Below are 21,925 nucleotides of genomic sequence, written 5' to 3'. Positions count from 1 at the left end.
GGATAAAAAATAGAATGATATTTCTCGTACATTTTCCGATGTTGCGGCTTCCTTCTCTTAGGCATTTCCCCCGGCGAGCGAATGTGGTCTCCAATTTAGCGGTTGCTACGTGGATGATTAAAAGCCGCCTATTTGCTGGGCTGGCAGTACGCCTGTGCTTTTACTGATGCCGCCGTGCGACAGTACCAGCGAGGAGGATCAGGATCATCTTTCCCTTACGTTCATTTGCGCTATGGCATGCAGTTTTTAAATTTATGCACCACGTCATCCGGTGTCGTGGAGGGGAAACCCCCGGTGATTTGCGGATGCCGGTATGCCGGATGGATTCATTAGAGGTTGTGTCATTATAATGACATCGCCAGCTTTGCTTGCGGCGACGGAAATAATGGAGTAACCTTTTTTCTCTTTCCCCTTTCTGCTCCTTAATCACCACAATCAGTCAGGTAGAAATGGTGCGGGTCGGTGACCGATGCGGCATAACGTATCTTTTTAAGGGATTAAATCCAGTGGCGGTGTGTAAGAAATAACTTTTACATCGTTCCTTGATGACGGCTATGCATACATCGTCACATATTACCACGGCGGGCCGACGACTATTCACTCTAATACCGATGCAACCGTAACCGAATCAAAGCGGTGTAAGTTAATGTAAGCGGCACGCGGTGCAATTGAAAGAACTGGTAGGGTTTGTGCTACGACGGTCCCCTGGGAGTGTTGCTCTCCGAGGACATACATCGGATGCTTGGAGTTGAGTTGTGGGTGATATATATTTTTTTAAGTCTATACTTTGCGGCTGCCGTGACTCCTTCTTGACAACTACGTGGGCGAGGGTGCGTCAACACACTGAGGCGTAAGGTGGGAAAGCATGTGGGAGGAGTGCGAGGAGGCGTGCGGTGGCTGGAACGGATACCGAACCTGAATTTGGTTGGAATTCGTATTTGCTGATATTGCTGAGCGTATTCGCGGTTCACAGGACAAAGAGTGTGAAAAAAGAAATCACATAAACACACGCAGGCACAGACACAGAGAATACAATGCGCTTGTAAATGGCTGGTGTGTTGGATGCGTATTTTTGTGGCGTCGATTTGCGAAAACAGCCCCTTATGCAAGAAAGAAAAATAATAAATAAAAAAAAACTTGAAGTCAAAAAAAATTGGCAACATAAAAAGAGGCACACAAACTCACACACATGTGCCCATTTATACGAACACTTCGAAAAGAAAGCGGCCTTGTGGCGGGTAGTGTTGTTAAATTTGCTAATAAAAAAACGACAAAAGGGAATTGCTGTTTTGTAGCACGTTCTTCCTCAAGCGAGTTGTTATTGTTATTTATAATTCAACCATCTTCGGTTGTATTTTTTGTGCCATATTTATTTGTAAATCGTCATGGTTTTTGCCGCTGGACAATGCAGAAAAATGTAACACCAAAAATCAAATGAAACAAAAAAAAATCGTAAAGCAGTTGTCGCATCGCGGTTTTTGCAAAATGTGGCATTGCAAAGTTTGTTCAAAATGTGAAACAACATTCTTTTGGACTAGCTTGGTGCACATTACTGAACGAATGCTTTGTTGCAGTATTAGCCTTTTTTATTAAGAGTTTTCTCGCAGACAACATTATTGCCAAAAAAAAACTTTAACTATTGTTTACTTACATTACTCTGATTGTCGAAATGGTATGAGAAATAGTAATGGAATTAGAGATTGCTAAAAAAAAACAATGCAGTGCCTAATATAACTATAGCAATCTGATTTTTCCAAAATTTTGTTAATATTGCTGAATAAGGTCTAATAAAATGTATTTATATTTTACAGCAAAGTGAATGAAATGCGTACTATTAAGACATCGTATTCGATTATTTTTCTCAGATCGCATAAACTAATGCGAAAAGTATTCAACGAGGGTTTATTTAAAAGTTATGCGTTTTTTTAATAAATTTTTAAACATATGATAAAATAGTATAGTCTAATACGAACCCATAATTTTATCACAATAATAATAATCATAATTAAAACACATTTTTTATCTACAAGAAATAGTAAAATACGACAAAAATTGTTCAAAAACCAATTCTGTTTATAATTTAAAGAAAATGCCATGTTACCATGCATCATAATTCAATGATTATATATTTATTCAAACCAAATTAGTTTTTTAAATAAAATTCTCATATTTTTAACTCTGCTTCTTTTTGCGTATTCAGGCTTTCCAGGCATAATTATACCATATAACCGGAAGACTTAGCTTGCTGGGGACTGGCAATATCATTATCAATTATTAATAAATAATTTTAGTATTTTTTATTTCAAGAGATACCTGTCATTCAAACAAAGACTAAAATTTCATTTTCATTGTTATGTTGAGTAAACCTAACCAGACACATATTTTAAATTAAAAAACATAACAGTTTAGTTATATTATGCACCGTGTAACAAAACATTTAATTAATTTATCTTGTAACAGCTGCTATTTTAAGCAATTTTTATTAAACGCACAAACAAGGAAAGATAATCAAACGTAGATAAATTTAAGGCTGAAGTGAGTGTTGTTGTAATGGCTGTGTTCTAATACTACGAATATAGTGGTTGTATAATGTGACTTTAGAAATGGTGAAAATATTCGCCACCTTTATCAATTTCTGTAAATAAATAGTAAACGTAAAGAATATAAATCACTAAAAAAGGTTGTCAACTAAAGAGAAAAAATGAATATAGAATCTGGAACGTTTGTGTAATAGTTTAATTGAGTTTGTTATTGTTATAACATCTGAAGAGCTGTTTTCGGTCACGAAATGCCGTATCCAAAAATTACGCCATCAAAATATTTTTGATTCTATACAAATTCCATCCAAGCATCATATCCAGCCAGTTAGCGATGGATGCATCGAATTGTAGCGATTTGAATAGTACATGTTTATCTCGGAATATAAGGATTAATGTTTATTTTTTTACACGGTGCGGAGTAAGGCAGAGCATACTGTATTGAAAAGCTGCACACATTAGTTGAAATGAAACGTTAAGCGTAGTTACAATAGCATTGTGCAAAATTGCATGAGGCGTGTTTAATATTAGTTACTCAATGGAAGAGGGTCTAACACCAGGTGCCTGGAAATTGTTGGAATGGTGAAGCCAATAACACACAAATTTCAAGGAGCAGACGTGATATTGCGTGGATAAAAACATTCAGCGTTTAAGTGCTTTAAACAAATGCATATCGGGTGGTTAGGTAGTACGGCTATACAGTGTGGTGGATGCTAATATTTATTACAAAAAGGATAGCGCTCGTGAGTTTGGGTTTGCGGAGGCCTTCTGTTCCATATTCTAAAACAAACATATAAATCAACGCTAGAAAAAAAGCATTATGGCTTTTGTTACCGATAATAATTGAAAAAATGTGCATAGGTGCATTTAATTTTACGTAACCAAAACCAGCAAAGTAAAAAATTATAATATAAAAATCGTTTAATTGTTTAAATTATGGCAAACAAATATTCGAACAATATTCATTTTTTTCGAGGCTGTATTGAGCTTTACAAAAAGGTTTTTGTAAATATTGTCTATTGTTGTGTTAGAACACAGCATTACAGTGTGTAAGTGTCCATTGATGTGTGCCGAGAATTTAAACTAACTTGTTAGAAAAATTGTGTTGCTTTCTTGCCATTGAAATGAATTATCTGTGTAACTGAATACAGGCGTACGAAAATGAAATCAGTGCGTTAAATTAAATAAAAAAAACATCCTCAATTCGTTTTAAAAAGTCTGTAATTAGATATATTTTTAAGCGTAAAGAAATAACAACACATGTCACATGGATCGAATCAAGAAAATATCGTTGATATAGATATTTCAAATCTTCGTCACTAATACAATATAATGACACATAATTTTTAGTGAGATAATGACACATAATTTTTCTAAATACTTCGCAGAAAAAATATTGGTACAAATATTAATGGTTTCTAGAAATATAAGGAAACTGTCATTATCCTTTTGATTTTGTTAGCATAAAAATACTTTTAATTTGCCAATACTGTAAAAAAGATTGATTGTTGTGTAACCTAAACATATTTAAGACACATGATATTTGAACAGTACAATTGCTGTAAGCACTGAAAAAAAAACAAAAAAAAAATTGGAAGCTCATACCTCTAAAGCGATTAACAACAAAACTAAAACAAAGAGCCGACTATGACGCCTGTGGCCATCTTGCTTGCTCGAGCAACTAAAGCGTAAAAAGTATTTGTTTGGTGCACAACACAATTACCTGGTGATCGGCCGCAAACCCACTGCGTGCTAAAGCAACTGGGAAAGGACACACAAGTGGTGATTATAAAGGCTTAAAATATATGTTTGCATACATGTTAAATATATTGATGTATCAACTGGTTGAATGCTTACTGGTGGGACGGAGGTGTGGATATAAAACCAAAATAAAAAAAAAATATGGAGCAGTACATATTGGCGTTGCACGGATCACAATCTACTGCGCGCATGTGCTTGTCGCATTCGGGTAAGGTAACAACAAACGCGTTTTTCATAAAGCACGGACAGGGAATTTTTACTTGCTCCTACAGAGAATGGCGTGTTTCATCCACCGAACAGTTTGCAGATGAAGTTGTTGCAATTATGCATCGGTATTGCGATATCGGTAGGAAACAATAAGGGGCAAACGCAGGTAAAACAAACGGCGGGCAACTAAAACAACAAACAGCAGCAGTAGTGATCGGTACAATTAGCGGAAGATACAGTACTGATTATATGACACACAACGTTTTGCGCTAGTAAATAAATTTCTGTTCTTGATTTGCTTGGTTTTATTCAGTGCAAGTAAAGGCAACAACAATTGGCAAAAGGTGTGAAACGGGGTAAAAATTGCATTTGTTTATCAGGCTGGTGAAGTGTGTGAGGCAAACGAAGTGGCGAGTACTTTACTTTACCTTTACCTGTAACGACGCCGTGAACTTCACTTCGGCCGCCGGATTGCTGGCCACGCACGTATAGTCGCCGGAATGCGCCGCCGAGAGGGAGGGAATGTTAAGGAGGGACGAGTACTGGTCAAGGGTGGACACGTTGGCGCCGAGCAGCGTGGACAGCAGCGGATCGCCATCCTTTAGCCACTTGAGCGTTAACGGTGGATCACCCTTGGACACGCCGCACACGGTGCGTGTCCGCATGCCCTCAGCTAGGCCGTCTTGGAAGGAGAACGGCTCAATGTTGGGAGGAACTAGTAGAGCCATGGTAGGGACCGATTGTCGATTGGTTTTGTTTTGTTTTCAGATATTATGGAGTTCATGGACATGTTTGATCACGCGGTTTTGAGATTAATGTTCCACAGATACCGATTCCAACGGTCGGTGGTATGTGGAATAAATAGTATTGATGATGGTGTTGATGATAGTTGTAGTAGAAGAAGTTGTGGTAGTAGTAGTAATAGTAGTAGTAGTAGTAGCAGTAGTAGTGTGGCACAACCGAAAATGCAACATGACAACCGAAGAGCGACAATGTGAGTGTCGGAAAGGAAGGAAAAGAAACAAGAAAAAAGAACAAAGAACGTGAGTCAGGATTAGGTACGATACAGTTACCATTAACCAGCAGCGACTGATGGCCTTCCGTTTCGGCGGCAGTGTTGCGTACAACGCATGAATAGTTGCCGGTATGATCGGCGGTCAGATTCTCGATCAGCAGGATGGAGTTGTACTGGTCGACCTGTGTCACGGACATGCGCTGGTAGGATCGATCGGACGACCGTCCTTGCGCCAGGTGATGGTGAGCGGTATGTCGCCCTTGATGACGGAACAGGTGATCGAAGCCCGATCGCCAACGTTCAGCGAAAGGATGGACGAGTGGAACGGGTTCAACTTAGGCGGCACTGCAAACGGTGCGGTAGGAAAAGGCGATTACTAAAAGTGTTGCTATTGGGTGAACACACGTTCTTGCAATCCCGAACGCAATTACTCCGATTCCGCGAAGGTGGATTACCAAGCGGTTCATCCATCTCAGAAACAGCTTCTCGGGAGATACCTAGTACGCTGGTGGAAAGACACTAGAGCCGATTAGCAAGTGACTGCCGCCAGGGCAATACTAACCTATGACCGCTACTTCGCCGCTGCGTCGCGCACTGTGCCCCTGTTTGTTCCGTGCCCAGCACGTGTAGACACCGGAGTCGAGTGATTTCTGCACCTCCTTGATCTCGAGCGTGCCGTCTGACTGCACCTTCTGGCGCATATCCTCCGGCAGCTCGCGGCCGCCCCGCTCCCAGTGAATTTCCTCGATCGGATAGCCCGCTACCGGGCACTTCAGGTATAAGGTATGCCCGGCTACGGCGGTGACTTTCGGTATTAGGCGAATGTACGGTAATCCTGTCAATTATATAAGAAGCATGCTTAGCAGGTGTTTTTTTTTCCATTTTTTCTTTTTGCAGCCGGAAAGGTAGACGCTTACCGTAAATGTTGAGCCTTGCGGAATGAGATGTCTTTCCGGCACGGTTTTCCGCGGCACACGAGTATTCGCCGCCGTCTTCCACCATCACGTGGCTGATATTTACGTGACTGATGACGTCCCCGTGTACGGTTACATACTGGCCAATCATGAACCTACCGAAGAAAGGCGTGAGAAAGTGCGAGACAAACGAAGGGTAAGAATGAATCGAGAAGTACTGCTGCTAAGCTCTTTTAAAGCTGCTTAACACGTTGTCTGCCACGTCAGCCACTATGTGGCTGACGGGTTTTTTCTGATCGGGCCACGTCAGCCACATAGTGGCTGACACATTGCACATTGTAAAAGACGTGTTACAAGAGATAAACTTGCACGTATTTGATCGGTTCTTTCACAATGCTTTTCTTTTACGGTTATTATTTCTCAAAAAAATGATTCAAATATCAAAATGAGTTTCTATTATGTTTTCATAAATAAATGAGAATGAGAATGAACAATAATTATAAGATCTTGGAGTTCATTTATTCATCCTTTACTTTTGATGCACAATCTTAAAACACTCATCACAAAGTTGAGGTTGATCGGGACAGCTTGGACAATACGTAAACGATCTTTTCATAGTTTCACGTACCTTTGATCGGCCCATGCTTTGCCTGTCATTGTTGTAGCATCGTTTGCATGCGCGTACCAAAGCGTTGCAAAGCGTTGGAGTCGGAATGTCACCGACTTTTGCGAGAGGTAAAGAAAGGGAAGGGAGGGGAGGGGGTTTCCAAGAATGAAATTCCATGGAATTAGCCCAACAAACGACATTGTGGAGCGACTGAGACAACAAAGAGAATTGGTGAATTTGATTTAAAAGAGAAAAAATGCAAAAGCAAATGCAATCGTTTCAAAGAGTGATTCCGTGGCCTGACGGGGCAGTTCAGTGGGCATGTATGGTGGCAGACAACGTGTTAATATGTCACTTGCTTTGTGTGAGCATCGACAACTAACCCGACGCACAGCACGTCGTCGAACTGGCTTTTAATCGGTTAATAGTTTGAAAAATAACAGACTAGTAGTCACTTCATGTATGTACGCGGAAGCAAAGACGCATTTCCTCCAATGCTAACTTATGCAGTAACTAATTAAGCATAGAACAGACGAAGACACTTTGCACCGTGCTACCCGCGTGAGCAAACGTTCTTCCCTCTCTCGTGAAGACAACGACCGACGACTCCCTATTCCCAACACGGTCTACCGCAAACCGATTTGGGTCTGGTGGAAGTTAATTTGAAGTCTCGGGTATTTCGGGTACCGCAAAAGCGCAAAATATTCACACCCAGTCACAAAACTTTCCGTCGCTGTTCCGTCGCTCGTTCTACCCGATTTTCAAGCTAGTGAGAAGCTTTTCGGGAAAAGGACGTGAGTCTGTAATTTAGCTGCTGGAAATGAAACAATCCATCCCGTCCCGGGATGCTACTACCACCTAGTAGCGTAACCAGAGCAAATGAAAGGTATGGAAAGTTATGAAGAAGGAACCATCATACGTGGGTGTCTGTGGTCGGGCAGGTCTAGTGTGGGATGCACGTGCTTCCAACGCCATCACCTGACACCAACGTTTTGACTGTTGAATGTGGGTCCAAGATGTCGTGCAAAGATGAAATATTTAAGTTTAATCCGAATCCTATTATAATTGGATCTTCGGTTGTCGCCGTCGCCAGAGGATATTAACTGTTGCTAGACGGGCCATGTTTCGCTGTGGCCTGTAGCTAGTAAGCTGAAAATTCTTGTATCTTAGAGTAGGGAATATACGGCGGGAGTCTCGTAAACTCTCGACAGGGATTCAAAGTCTAGAGGATTTGGCAGGTGGTAGATGAAAATGTTTCTGTCCATTATTAGCTGAAAGGCGCTGAAGTCAACCTCTCTCGACTGCACAGATTGTCTGCCACGTTGGGGCGGTTCGGCGTTTGACGAAAGTTTTCCATCGGCGTCACGCAGACAACACTTTGGCACTGTCGGGAGAATTTAAATTAGTTTGCAAGTTTTGCCACCACCGATTTCATGTTTGACTTTGTCTTTATTTCTCCTACAGGCGAGGATTCTGAAGAGGTTACGTGATAAGACGAGAGTGAACCTGCCGGGTATAGCCATCCTTGCTGACTAGTTTTTCTTCTACTTCTCACCCATGGATTGTGGGCGCTTGCCTTGGGCAGAATCTTTCTCCGAGGTGAGAATCCTTTACGGTTTTAACGGGTGCATTGTGAATGCTTTGCAAAAATGACAACGACGGGCTAACCTTGTCAGCCGCGGTTCATTGTTGGAGATTGCCTTTTTCTGTGCCAGCGCAAAAAGTTAGTCGTCGCCTCCCTTCTGCTCAGTGTTGCGCACTGGAAATTGCAAGAAATCTGACAGTCTAACTAACTACACAAGTGAAAAGAAACGTTCAGATCTAGTTGTCCAGGCCGGTAGAGCAGATGGGTTCCGAATGGAGTATTGTCTTCCACTCCGGTGTTGATCGTAAAAGTTGCAGTGCGCTTAAAGTGCAAGAAATCCGTGCATTCCGCATCGCTCTTTGACTGGGCGAGAGTTCTCAAGAATTGCCTCATGAGCACCGATTGGCACGCCATTCGGTACCACATTCAGCTGATGTGCAGTGATGGCACGACGAACGCGCGCCTTCGATTAAGTTTTTCTCATGAATTCCCTATTGCCTCATTGTTGGATTGAAATTTCCAACGGCACGCTTCCGGGCGGATGCATCGTTGAGCGTTACGACCCTTGGTAAAATATGCATGGCATTGCAGCATAATTTAAGTTTAAACGGGTTTGCACAAGGTGAGCGATGGTGTGATATCAATGAAGTTGATAACGATTATAAAATTATTAGAGACAGAAGTGATGTTACATTTGAATTCAAATCTACAGGGTATTGAACAAGATGTACAAGAAATTCAAAGCATTAATAGTGATGGAAATCAAATGATTTTTTCAGGACAATAAATTATTTACTATTGCAATATTAAGTCGTAGCATTTCTATTTGAGTCAGTAATGCTTTGCACTCTGTCTAGAAATCTGATCTGACTAAATAGTTTTGATTGTTATGTTGGGTTAATTTTTCTATAGCAAAACAAATTGTTTCATTGATCCATTAGTGATTGATAGAAGGTTTCAACTAACCACCGAAGTTAGCTGAATGTCAAAACAATAAGTATTCAGCATAAATAATTCATTTTGCTAAATTTTTCAGAGTCTTTAAAGCGCCTTTTTGTAACAGCACGAGTTAAAAACATTGTGTTGCATGATGTATCAAGCCCTCTCCTTGCATTAAGCACTATCACACATATTACAAACCATTCTGTGTCAGATCGACCGGCCCCAAACATGACCGCTTAGGGTGTCGTCCTTCCAAATGTGTCGAATATTAACAAGCAGCGATCCACGTTGCACTTTCGTTCCTGTTAGCTTCCTGGAAATAACGGCAAGTTATGTAGATACAAGCATGTGTACCGTTTATCAGCTCACTTCATGCAGAGCTCTCGTTCTGGGTTGTATGCTTGAAAACGGAAGCTCACAACAGGCACGTTCTTCGGCCAAGGTATGTGTGCTGTTTCTTGTCGCTTGAACCGGTTGAATAAAAAGTTTATTGATGGGAGAAACACTGTCTCAATGTGGAGAAATGTCACATAGGATGGATATGGTTGCAAGGATGCAGCTTTTGCAAGACTATATAAAAAATAGTTTCATGTACAGCCTCTATCAAAAAAGGCCTCTGTATCGGGCTGTTCGAAGTGAAAAAGGCTCCCCTTCTCGTGACGCCTTTCAACGACAAACATGAAGGATGTGGAGGAAGCTTTTAGGAAAGTATTACTAACATAACGAACTATCAGTTGTATACCATTTTATGGTCCCAAGAGAGAATGGTCCCAAAAGGTTCGAGCTAAGAATATCGAATTTGGGATAATATAGAGATACGCTAGAGGGATATCGTCAATGAAAAACTACACAACGAAACTAATAGAGATGAATAAAAATATATTCCTTATTTTATTAGCCCTGAAAGAGTATATCAACGGAAAACTATCATTTTGATACGATTTTGTTGATAATGAGGTACTAGATTTATACGTATTATTTTTAAACCTCTATTTCCGTAAATTATTTTCCTTTCTCCATGTCTTCTCATACTTGCTGGAAGGGCTGCGTTTGTATGATCGTTCCTTCTCTAGAAGTCTTTAAATGCCATATTTGATTCGTCATTACTATGCAACGTACATAAACATTACAAAAAATTCACACCACCAAACCCTTCCTTGTATCTGTAACGTGTTTTTCCGGACCCATGTTTATGAAAATATTTTCACAACACCGTTTAGCATTTAACCAACAAACTTGTAACACCGCGAAAAGGCAGGTGGAGCAGGGTCTGCAAATAGCAACTTCGTTTTAACCGTGTACCTGCTAAGATACGCGGTTGTTTGCAAACGGCGCGCGACAGGGCGAACAGTAAACACACCCAATCGAAAATGCCTTCACAGCAGTTTGGCTAGGATAGATCCGGTGTTTTCCCCATTTCCGACATGCCCGCGATGCAAAGAGCGTCGAAACCCAAAGTGCGAATCGTGAGCGGGTGTTTTCCTCACGGTCACGGATTATGTGCTGTTGGGGCTGATCAGGCTGGTTGGAGTCGGGTGTAATTAAATTATCATGCTGAAATATTCCGTTACATTTCATTTTACGCATCCAGGCCGGGTTGTGCGTCGTACGCACTTGGTGGGCTTAGGTAACGGGATCAGGAAACAGAGCTAAGCGGCATTTACAGCACACCTTTTAGCACAGGATGGTGGTGGGTGAGCGTGGAAAGTAAAGAGCACAGCATCAAACGCATCCTCGGAGAAGGACGGCAACGCTCTTCCAGTTTGTCAGAGAACAAATTGAATTTAGTAGAGGCTAGATTTTAACGATTATGCGATTAAAATTTGCCACGATAAATTGTCACTCGCATAAAAACTCGCGCAAGCTCCTATACACACTCACATACACACACAAACTCACAGATTGAGGTGAAAATTAGCGGAAGTATGTCAAGTAGATTTAGACAGCCGACACAGAACGAGGGTATGCTATCAAGTTAAGTAATAGATGGTTGGTCCCATCCTCTTCCTTCCGGAACCAATTTCAGCACAGTCTTTAATTGCACAAAGTGTTATTAATCGTTGATTTGGTTTTTATTCGCATTTCTAGGATCTGGATTAGATTTATTACGAACGTTTTTCAGCGATGTTTGTCACAGCTCTGGGATGTTAGGAAAAAGCTGTTTGTTTTAATTTCATTACCAATACAATGTTGGCTACGCTTTATTAAAATTGAGGGCAGCTTAATTTCCCTCCTGTCGGTTCATTACGTTCTGGATGGCTTAGATCGGAACCTAGAAGCCCATCAATCAATCAACCACAGATCAAATGGCACTTAAATGCTACCCTTGTCAGGGTGTGTCCGAGTGTTGAGGAGTGAGCTCGAATGGTGCAGAGACCCGGGTGCGACCGGGTAGTCTCGTTTTTGACGAGCTTTTGAATGTATGTTTTTTGGCAACTTTGCTTCTTATTCCAGCACCCAGCTGGAACCGTTGCCATCATGTCCGGATGTGTTTAAACTTTTTTAACGGGTTTTTTTTGCCCCGGTCTACTTCGTTTCATTATTCTTTCGGATCAACTGCAGCACGTTTGCCGACACCGACATGACACAAGAAAAACATCCCCACGTCAACCTCAAACACGGTGCTATCGATCAAAATGAAACTCATGCAATGAAGCCGTCCTAAGAACGGTGGAGCGGAAAACAACCGGGCAGGAACGGTTTACTGTGGTCACGTCCCAAGCGAGGCGCATCATGGAAAAGTCATTAATTTAGGATTCGCCCTCCATGAGCAACACGAGCACGGCTAAGTTCATCCTTACTGTGAAGGTTAAGCTTTGGTCGCCGGAGCTTTCCATTGCGGAAGGCTTCTTCTCATTCCACGCTGGACACAGGCCTGGACAAGGGAGAAAAACTTCAATAAGCAGAGAAGCACACGGCCCGAGTTGGTGGGGAACGTTTGAACAGAAACTAATTAATCACAATAGTCCGTCCACACGCTTCGCGATTCTGCTCCGTTTGAAAGACGGACCTGCACTGAGACTTGCCCAGTACCAACCAATGCTTCGTGTGCGAAGATTCGATATCCGGCGGCCGGAAGTAAAAGCGTGCGGGAATACACACATACACACTGCCGAGAGCAGAGTTGGAAAAGCGATTGAAGTGCACGAACGAAATCCCTTTCTTTCGATCCGTTCGGATCGTTCGATGCATGGACGATGGTTGAAGCTTCGATGGTACCCGTTGGTTAACAGCGAAGGCAAAGATTGATTTCCATACGAACTAATAAATTTTATTTGATTTAGAATCCATTTGGGAAACGATCCCATTCCGCGCACATCGTACATCCTCGAGGGCAACGGCATGGGCAAGGGTCCCGGAAAGGCCTTCGGTTTTTTTGTTCCCTACATATTTGTATCGCTGGATGTAGTTTAGGTTTTCCGAGGTCGAGAGGAGTACTTGAGAAAATGATTTCATTAGGAATTTGAAAGGGTGTAAGTGATGGACATGATTGATTGCTTTGGTGATGGTATATTTCAACAAACATTGGTCATCTTTGTTTAGTTTATTTCACCAACAATGTTAATATTTACTGCCCTTTTAAAGTTACTTGATAATAATATAAAAAAAAAAAAAACATTTTCGAAAGACCGTAATTACAGCTTTTCGGATCTTAGAGAACCCAAACCTAATTCATTGTATTATAACATACACAATGCCACTATTGATTGCACACGCCGGAAGGTTGATATGCTTTTCTCTTTTGTATTACCTGTCTGGAATGTGATGGAATAAAGAAGCAAAATAAAAAAAAGGATCAACTACTGCTGTAACGCACCGTGTGCTATCCGGGGGTACAAGATGCCGTTAAATGATGCTTGCCGGAAGCTGCCAAAGGCAAGAAGGAAATTAGAAAAAATGGATTCCATAGTAAAACCCATCTTTCTCGGCACCGTTACGACTTTACTGATGGCGATGATGGCAATGGTTCTGCTACGGGGTCTTGTCCGATAGAAGTGGAGAAGTAGATAGGTATACTGCTACCAGCCGCGGGGCGGGTCTACGAAAGGAAAAATTGAATCCCATCCCAACCACTCAAACGCCCCGTCAATGTCTGCTACAGCAAACATGAAGATAAACGAGATTATTCAAATACGGCCACGAGAAAATGAGAAAATGCGAAATAGAAATGAATCAACCACCCCGACATTATTGCTGCGGTGAACCATGCGGCAAGGTGTTGTGTGTTGGGAAATTCTTCTAGTTAACCTTGTATTTGCCTGGCGATGCCAGAAGACGGATGAAAAAGGAATATTTTTAGTTGCCAAATCAAACACATCCGGCCAGGATGCAGGATTGTTTGCAGAGTTCTTTTTCTCATAACTTGGTTAAAGCTGGTCATATTTTATTCCAATAATGGTGGAATCTTTAGGACATGTTGCAAACATTACTTTAGTTTTCTAGAAACGAAAATAAAATTTAACTAGCTCTATTTAACTTAAAAATATCTAAACAATTTTTTTCAAAATTTGCAGAATTGAGTCGGGTTAATTTCCAAAAGTACAACTACTAAAGAATATCACTGTTAACTTACAAACACAAAGCTACTGCCTTACCTGCCGTTTGTTGGTAGCGGAAATCCATCCAGCGTCCAGGCGATTTGTGGCGTCGGGTTGCCTTGTGCCGAACATTTGAGCGAAACAGCTGGTCCAGGCTGCAGCGTTTGTTCGATGAAGCTATACACCAATGACGGGGGTGCGTCTGCAAAACAGAAGCATATTAAGCGCAACGTCAACATCAGTGAGGCGGGTAATAATTATCATAAATAAGTTGGTTTTCGCTGAACCAGTAGGTGGTAGAAAATTTTGTGATTATCAAAAAAAACAATATTTTCTACCCTACCCTGGTCGCTCTTGGCAGCGACATTGGCGAACGAGATGGCAGTGTGACGGTGTAGAAATAATTTGCGGTTGCTAACCGCACCAGGGCAGGAAATTACCGGTCGAAGGATGGGACGTGCAAGTAGAAACTTCATCTATTTTGACGGTTTTTTGTCGTGTGCCCTGCCTTTTTTTACCAAATGTGTTAAATCTTTTCTAACGCCAAACCTTCGCGCTTGGTTTGCCTTCCGGCGGTGTGAAAGGTGTGAATAAATCGCTTCACGGTTTGGTTGGAAAAATTATGACCATTTAAAACAGGCCACGAACACAAGAGCAAACACTTTCAGAACGTGCTGGAAATGGAGACAACAAACCGAAAATTACGGTTCTGACCCCTGGCCGAAACGTAAATGGGGTAATGTTTGCCCATGAGGGAAATGGTGGAAATGGTTGTCCGCGGTTCGTTTGTAGATATCGTTCGCTTCATTATTGTGAGTATATTTTAGCAGTTGTGGAGCAAAAATTTAATAACCAGTTGCGTACCATCTTTGATCATTAAACGTTGTTCTCTTGGCGCAACGTAAGGGATGGAATTTTAAATTCACTGTTTTAGAGCAATCCCCAAATAACTGGAATTGGGATGAGATTATTAAACTGAGGATAAAGGTGTAAATTATGAAAATGAATTCCACGGAATGAAATCGCTTGTCGTAGAAGAAGCGAAGGAAAGAAGAAAAAAGATCATCATAACCGAAAGGATCGTTTGGGTCCTTGCCTAAACTCCCTTCCGAAGGTATTTCCGAGGCTTGTGGGTTGGAATATTCGTTTAATATGATTAAACTAACCGATGGCGTTTAATAGGTTTTGGCGAAGCTAATTGAGACCAACCGCAAGAAAGAGCACAGTGTCAAAACCTAATCAAGATTCCTTTCCTTTTGAAGGGCTCCCATTTGGCAGCTTCGTGGTGCACTTACCTCCTAGTTGCAATTCGGCTGATGCTTGGAAGGAATCCCCTTCCTGGCGACGCACTACACACTGATACATGCCCTTGTCTTCGCGCGTCACTCCGGTCACCTGCAGTGTATCGCCCACACGCCCGGAACTGGGCAGCTGGCGGCCATCTTTAAACCAGGTTATGTGCTGCGGGCCCGCCGACATTCCGTTGGCAGTGACCAGGCAGCGAAACTCCGCCGTACCACCCATGTGTACACTGAGCACATTTGGAGTGATTTCCACGTGAATCGGCGTGGACACGGTTAGTCGCAGATCGGCACTCGCTTCACCGCCGGCATTCGACGCAGAACATTTGTAAACTCCACCGTCCTCGGCGGTGACGGCTTCGATTGCCAGCACCGGACCGAGCAATCGTATCCGAGGTCCGGAGGATACGGGAATCGGTTCGGGACCGTTGTGTGTGTACCATCTGCAAAGGAAATTAAATTAGAATTTTAATTTAAAGTACATGCTGTGATTTTATGTAAGTTGTTGTTCTTCATTTTTTGATCAAAAAAACACACAAAAAACTGTGCTGTTCAGTTCAAACAGTCAAAACTTGGGAAATACTAACAGATATTAAATAAACTTTTCATAGATTTAATACTACGCTAGTTGATAGTAGATTCCTATAGCGGAGGACGGTTCCCATCCGGGCCTGAATGATCCCCTCCGACCTTAAGATCCAGCGCATCTATGAAACAAAACATTGCGCCGCGTCGTTGTATATTTATATACAATAGTACATTTAATGTAATATTTAACAGTTCTTACAGTTCTTCGGACATGTCTTTTGTAAATTGTAGAATGTATAATATATAACATCTACATGATATCAAGTATACGAGGCATACTTTTCTTGAATTATGAATTTTATAGTGTTGGGGCATGGGTTGGGAATTAACATCAATTAAAAACTAATTTTTGATATGATTTATGTTGTTGATGAGGAAATATTTGGTAAAACACTAAATTTGTTTCGTAAGATTAAAGGCATTCTAGAAAAGTGTTTTATTGCAAGAAATGCCACCAATTGTCTAATAACTCTAATGAATTATTTCTCCTTAAAACTTGTTTGTTTGTATCCTCCGTGTCTTCTTTTTAAACATGCTATCTTTCAACGAGTTTAGCAAATAATAGCGACCTGTAATCATATGGAGTTACACTACTATAAATTGTACCAAGTAATAAATGTTTTTCAGAGCTCTTTGTACTCATCACACTGATATAAAACCTTTTTGGAAAATTTAACAATTTATTTGATACATTTATGTGACGGATTCTCCAGTGTTTTGTTACTAAAAATTCCTAAACTTTCTAACGGCATATTTTAATATGTATGTCTAAAGAGCACCAACGCTATTGGAAGACAGTGTCGGATAAATTATACCTACAGGCAGTTTATCCAACTTTGATAAAGTGTGTTAAACAAAAACTTTGTCAGCCGAGCTCGATTACAACCATCACGAAGTCGATTTCACAGCTTGTCGTCCTGCAGTCAATCGAATGTTGAAATTAATTTCCGTCCGATTGAGCTGTGCAAACAATGGCAAAAATCCAACAAGGACCGGCAAAGCAGGAAAGGAAGATGATGCTGCACCGAATAACGCTTTGAGAACATGACCAAAAACACAAAAGTTGCCGGAAAAGAGAAAGGATTTGTTTTTTATCTCTTTTGCCTGTTCAGAAGTCGCGCAGTGAAAAGTTTGTTCTACACAAGCTGAAAAAGATTACTCTCGCGTCTGGAGGATGAGGACGCCCGGTTTAGGAAGTGCGTCTTTCTCCGTTTAACCTCGTTCGGCAACAGTCGACAGAGAGGGAAACAAAACGTAAAGAATAACACGAAAGCTGAAGGCTTAAAACTTGCGTGTCTGCAAGTTTGTGGTTTGTTTTCTGCTTTCAAATTTAATAGGACAAGGCATGGTGAGTTAAAGAAAAAAAAATACATGCGGGGGAAAGCGCACGAATAAAAAGTTCTCGATTTCATTTCCGATAAGTACTTTTCGATTGATTCTGATCGGTTTTGTTCTAGTGATTTTTCTTTTACTTTGGTTGAATTTTGTGCTGGCATTCATTTGTCGGCAAGGTAGAGGGAAAAACGTGAGAACTGCAAAGCAGGAACAAACGTTCATCAGCTTACCGATTAATTTCATCAACTTTTCGAACGAAGGTGTGTATCTAATTCGTAAATAAGTTAAAATCGTTTAGAGGTACTGATAAACCAATGTCTGAATGTTTTGAATATATGAAACTTTTCATCTGCACGTTGTAAATATTTTTATTTGCAAAATCCTAAAACCGTTAGCTTTTGTTTATAAAAATGTATTTTGATCGAGTTGACAGGAAAAAGAGAAACAATATATGAGGCAATATTTAACAACAGCCAAAAGTCCAGAAGCGTGTGGAAAAAGTTACCCAGAGACGTTTGCCCTGCATCGCCCGCATTTAATCACCCTCCGCGAAGCGGAATACTTAAGCCAATAAACTTTAAGGCCTCGAAACAAAAACGCCATTTGCGATTTACGGAAAATGAGTGCAAAGTTTTCCCATTTCCGACACGATGTGCTTGGCCGGAATGGGCCGCCGGGTTCTTGTCCTGCGGAAGGATCCGGCAGAGCGGAACCCTGTCGTGAATGGAAACGATGCCTTGTTCCGCCAACCGTAATTAGCAATCATTTACGAACGAGCGGAAATGAATATAATTGCAGTTGATGCTGCCGGTAGCTGATCGACTCGACGGTCCTCGAAGGGTTGCTAGCGGGCAGACGAAAGGCAGATGAGCGCTTTGTGCAATCAAGGGTTAAGCACTAAGCTGATGAACTTGGTGCCGAGGTGATTAGAGGCAGGCACCCGTTGTCGCTGCGACTTTGTGTGTTAATCGAGGTAAAACAAAATGGCTGATCTTGGAGCAGTGCTATCGTCCCTCCTATTACCACCGTGCAGTCGAATCTTGATGAACAGAGGATTATAAATTAACGATTCGTTTTCATGTTCAGCATTGACCCATAACAAAAAAAAGGTTTCTCTTTCCATCTGAGGAATTAAAATGTTGTATAACATCTCACAAAACTGCTAACGAGCATTGGAGATTTCAGCTGATTAGATAACCCATCCAGCGAAATCCGACACACTAACCGATACTCGATTGCCAGTAAGAGTGCCATCTGGCGCCGATGGTTGGATAATAGTTAAAAAAAAAGCTTTTGATATAGCTTTGTACATAAGTATGGAGGCTCTGTCACAGTTTGGGTCGATCAGTTGCACGGAAACCCAAATCGACGTTTGATGGTGATGTGCTGTTGTGTTTCCGTTTGACCCTCGAACTGATGGATGAGCGTTTTGTGCCGTCGGGTGGATGAAAGGAAATCGAGTATGAAAAAATTAAAACAACCGAAAAACAACTCCATCGACCTGCAAACACTGCACCGTGACGAGGGGTGTGATTCATTACAGGAGAGTGGTCGAAGTAGGATGTGAAAGGAAAAAAGGAATGAAAATTGCCAAATCCAATTAATCATGATGATGCTAGGAAACAGACGCTTGTCATTCGTTTTAAATTATCCCAAGTGGACACAACAGGACAAGAGCACGCGAAACAAAATCAAGCTAGGAAGGATGTCTTCTACTAGCTTCTTATGGGGCTTTTTTGTGTTGAAATATGCATTAAATAAATGTAAGCACACCCAAACATTTCACATCTATCTAGCAACAAAAATCCGATCTTAAATGAATATGTTCCATGAAGTAAAGATAAGGTTCGATTTTGCTACAGCTGACGGCATAGTAGAATAATCCCTAGCATGATATAATTTGCAATGGAAATCAGTGCGGAGATTTTTCAGACGCTCTACTGAATTAATTTTTCTCCTCCGTTGTCAACCTAACAAGCAAAATACGAGCTCTTCGAGTTGAGACTGTGGGAGAGGCGTAAAATAAAAAAAAAAGGAAATTGACCCAACTGAAGCCAAGCAAAAGGCATACGTACATAAGCATTCTGGTGGCAAATAAGGCACGAAAGGCAGGTTGAAATCAAGGAAATGTATGCGAATTATGCTGCGGAATGTGATAATCTGAGGAAATTGATGGAAAACATTGATTGTTGGCGTTATTGGTAGATTTTTTGCTATTCTTTATTTTATTTTACTTTTTGGGGTGAAATTTCCAAGCACGTAGAAAATGTATGTTTCACCAATGGGCACATCACAGATAACCAAATGCCTTAGCAGTGATTATTTGTAAAATGTATGACCTGAATACATTAACCGCCTTTCTGTAAATGTGTTCAACAAAGAGTGTTTAATGTGTAATTTTTATTTCACGATTCGTCGAGTTGTTCGAATCTAAATGAATGCTAAAGATTTGATGTTTAATACATAACATAATAGCCCAGCCCAGACTAAGACACGAAAAGAGTTTAAGTAAAGGTTAGGTTAATTAACTGCAACTGTGCTCTAGGTCAGTCTTGGGTCAGTAAAGTTTTAACTTAAGGAAACTTTAAGGAAATAGTATATTTGAGTATATATCAAAAGAGAGGCAATGACAGGAATACTTCTTCTTCTTCTTTTGGCTCAACAACCGTTGTCGGTCAAGGCCTGCCTGTACCACTTGTGGGGTTGGCTTACAATGACTTTTGGATTACCCCGCCATAGCAGGATAGTCAGTCCTACGTATGGCGGCAAGGTCTATTTGGGAATGAACCCATGACGGGCATGTTGTTAAGTCGTACGAGTTGACGACTGTACTATGAGACCGGCTAATACCGGCTAACAGGAATACTATCGGTTTAAAATATAAGTAGCTAACATTTGACACATAACAAATTTAACGAAACATAGCTTATATCGATGATGAATTTATCAAATTGTTTTGAAAACTATTACATTACAAATGTTCGTTTTATTAACTATTAATTATTGGTCGGTTGGTGAAAGTTGTCTTAAATGAATTTAATATCTCATTCGTTTAACATAAACTATTTGACTGTATGCACTGTACTATACAGTAAGAATTTAATTATTAAGAAAAAATACAAAAAAAATATCTTTGGGAAATATTTTTGAAAGAACTTATACATATTATTCACCCCATTTTTTTTTATAAATCCTTTCGGTAATAATAGCGTAATAGTTAGTAAAGAAATTAGGAAATAAATGTCTGCTTACCGGTACTCTGGCGATGGACAACCTTGAGCGACACACAGCAGCACAGCTCCTTCGTCCTGTGACACGGCGACGTGCGACGTATGCTCGACGACACTTGGCGAAACTATTCCTCGTTGTTCTGGCGGGACAAAACGAATATGTAAAAGAAATTGTGTCTCAGAGTAAGATCAAACAAAACTGACGCAGGTAAGTGCGCAGGTTGGGCAACAAAGCTCACTCGACGAGATCGTTTAACACTGTTCGTCGTCGGCATTCATTAAGTCCTTGACGTAAAGAACCGAGCGAGCTATTTGCGTAGGGATTTCTTTTGTGGCCGTAAGTAGGTAACTTAGTTTGTACGATTGTTGAATAGAGTCTGATTGCGTCGATAATTATAATTTCATTTCTTTTCAGCTGCACTAGACATTTTGAGCATGTGCGGCATCTGATTTTTTTATGTATTTTGTATAAAACTGGGCCGGCCTGGTGAAATAATCACAAGAGCTTTGTGAATAATGAAAGAAGTGATATAATATAAAAGAAAGATCAAAATAGTTGTAAATAAGTTTTCAGTTTGTCATGAGACCGTTTTTTATCCCTGCTCTGAACAAATAATGGACACCAACTGATTGAAAAGGTTTACTCTGCCTTACTTCACTCAGTTGCAACTATATACAACTACCCCATTTTTTACATCCCCAATACCTTCGGATGCATCATCTGCATTCTTGCGTCATAACATCCAACTTTTGAAGCTGTTACACTGAAGATTTCATCCCATTGTTATTATGAAGCGTGAAATAAATGTTGTGCTGCAAATTTTTCGGCACCGACCAATAGCAGCTACTTCCGTTCGCACGTTAAGGGGAAAATCCTGCCTAACACTTACAGATAAGGTGCACGTGGTGTAGTGCAGTTGTGGAGTGTTACAAGAAGCAGTCCAGAACAAGGGAATGGAAGCCCGAGAAAGCATTTGATGCAATTGTATGAAGTGGTTTCTAGTTTGTTTCATTTGTTTTCCCTTTCATTCTACTATCATCCCATTAAGGGTACTGCGACATCACTGAGATTCAACTCGGCGAACATGACCATGGAAGGTCCATCGCTTACGCAAGCTGACATAAGCCGGTTTATGTTTGAGGATGGGTGTCGCTGGAAACGGGTAAACGGAAACGGATCTTTCTCGTCGAAACTGTCACACTGCTGGACGGCTGATGGAGTTTTTTACTCGAGTGTTAGAGTGCTCGGAACGTTGGGTAACGTAAGAATGTTGGGAGATTTTCTTTTCATACTTCTCTCCATCCGAAACGCATTACAGCTTGGGTGTGAGATGTTACACATTTTGTCTAAGCTTAGTTTGTGGT

General features: G+C 41.0%; 1 protein-coding gene across 1 annotated transcript in view; it reads right to left on the bottom strand.

Annotated features, from left to right (window-relative positions):
• Positions 1-21,925, bottom strand: part of LOC120903605 (Down syndrome cell adhesion molecule-like protein Dscam2) — an 89,335-nt gene that overhangs the window by 9,348 nt on the left and 58,062 nt on the right. The window contains 7 exon segments of the mRNA XM_040313134.1: positions 5,579-5,725; positions 5,728-5,865; positions 6,083-6,355; positions 6,438-6,589; positions 14,164-14,308; positions 15,402-15,850; positions 20,583-20,700. Of these exon segments, the coding sequence (XP_040169068.1) occupies positions 5,579-5,725; positions 5,728-5,865; positions 6,083-6,355; positions 6,438-6,589; positions 14,164-14,308; positions 15,402-15,850; positions 20,583-20,700 (1,422 nt within the window).

The sequence above is a fragment of the Anopheles arabiensis genome, chromosome 2 (genome assembly GCF_016920715.1).
Source record: "Anopheles arabiensis isolate DONGOLA chromosome 2, AaraD3, whole genome shotgun sequence".
Lineage (NCBI taxonomy): Eukaryota > Metazoa > Arthropoda > Insecta > Diptera > Culicidae > Anopheles > Anopheles arabiensis.
This window is presented reverse-complemented; position numbering and strand designations above follow the sequence as displayed.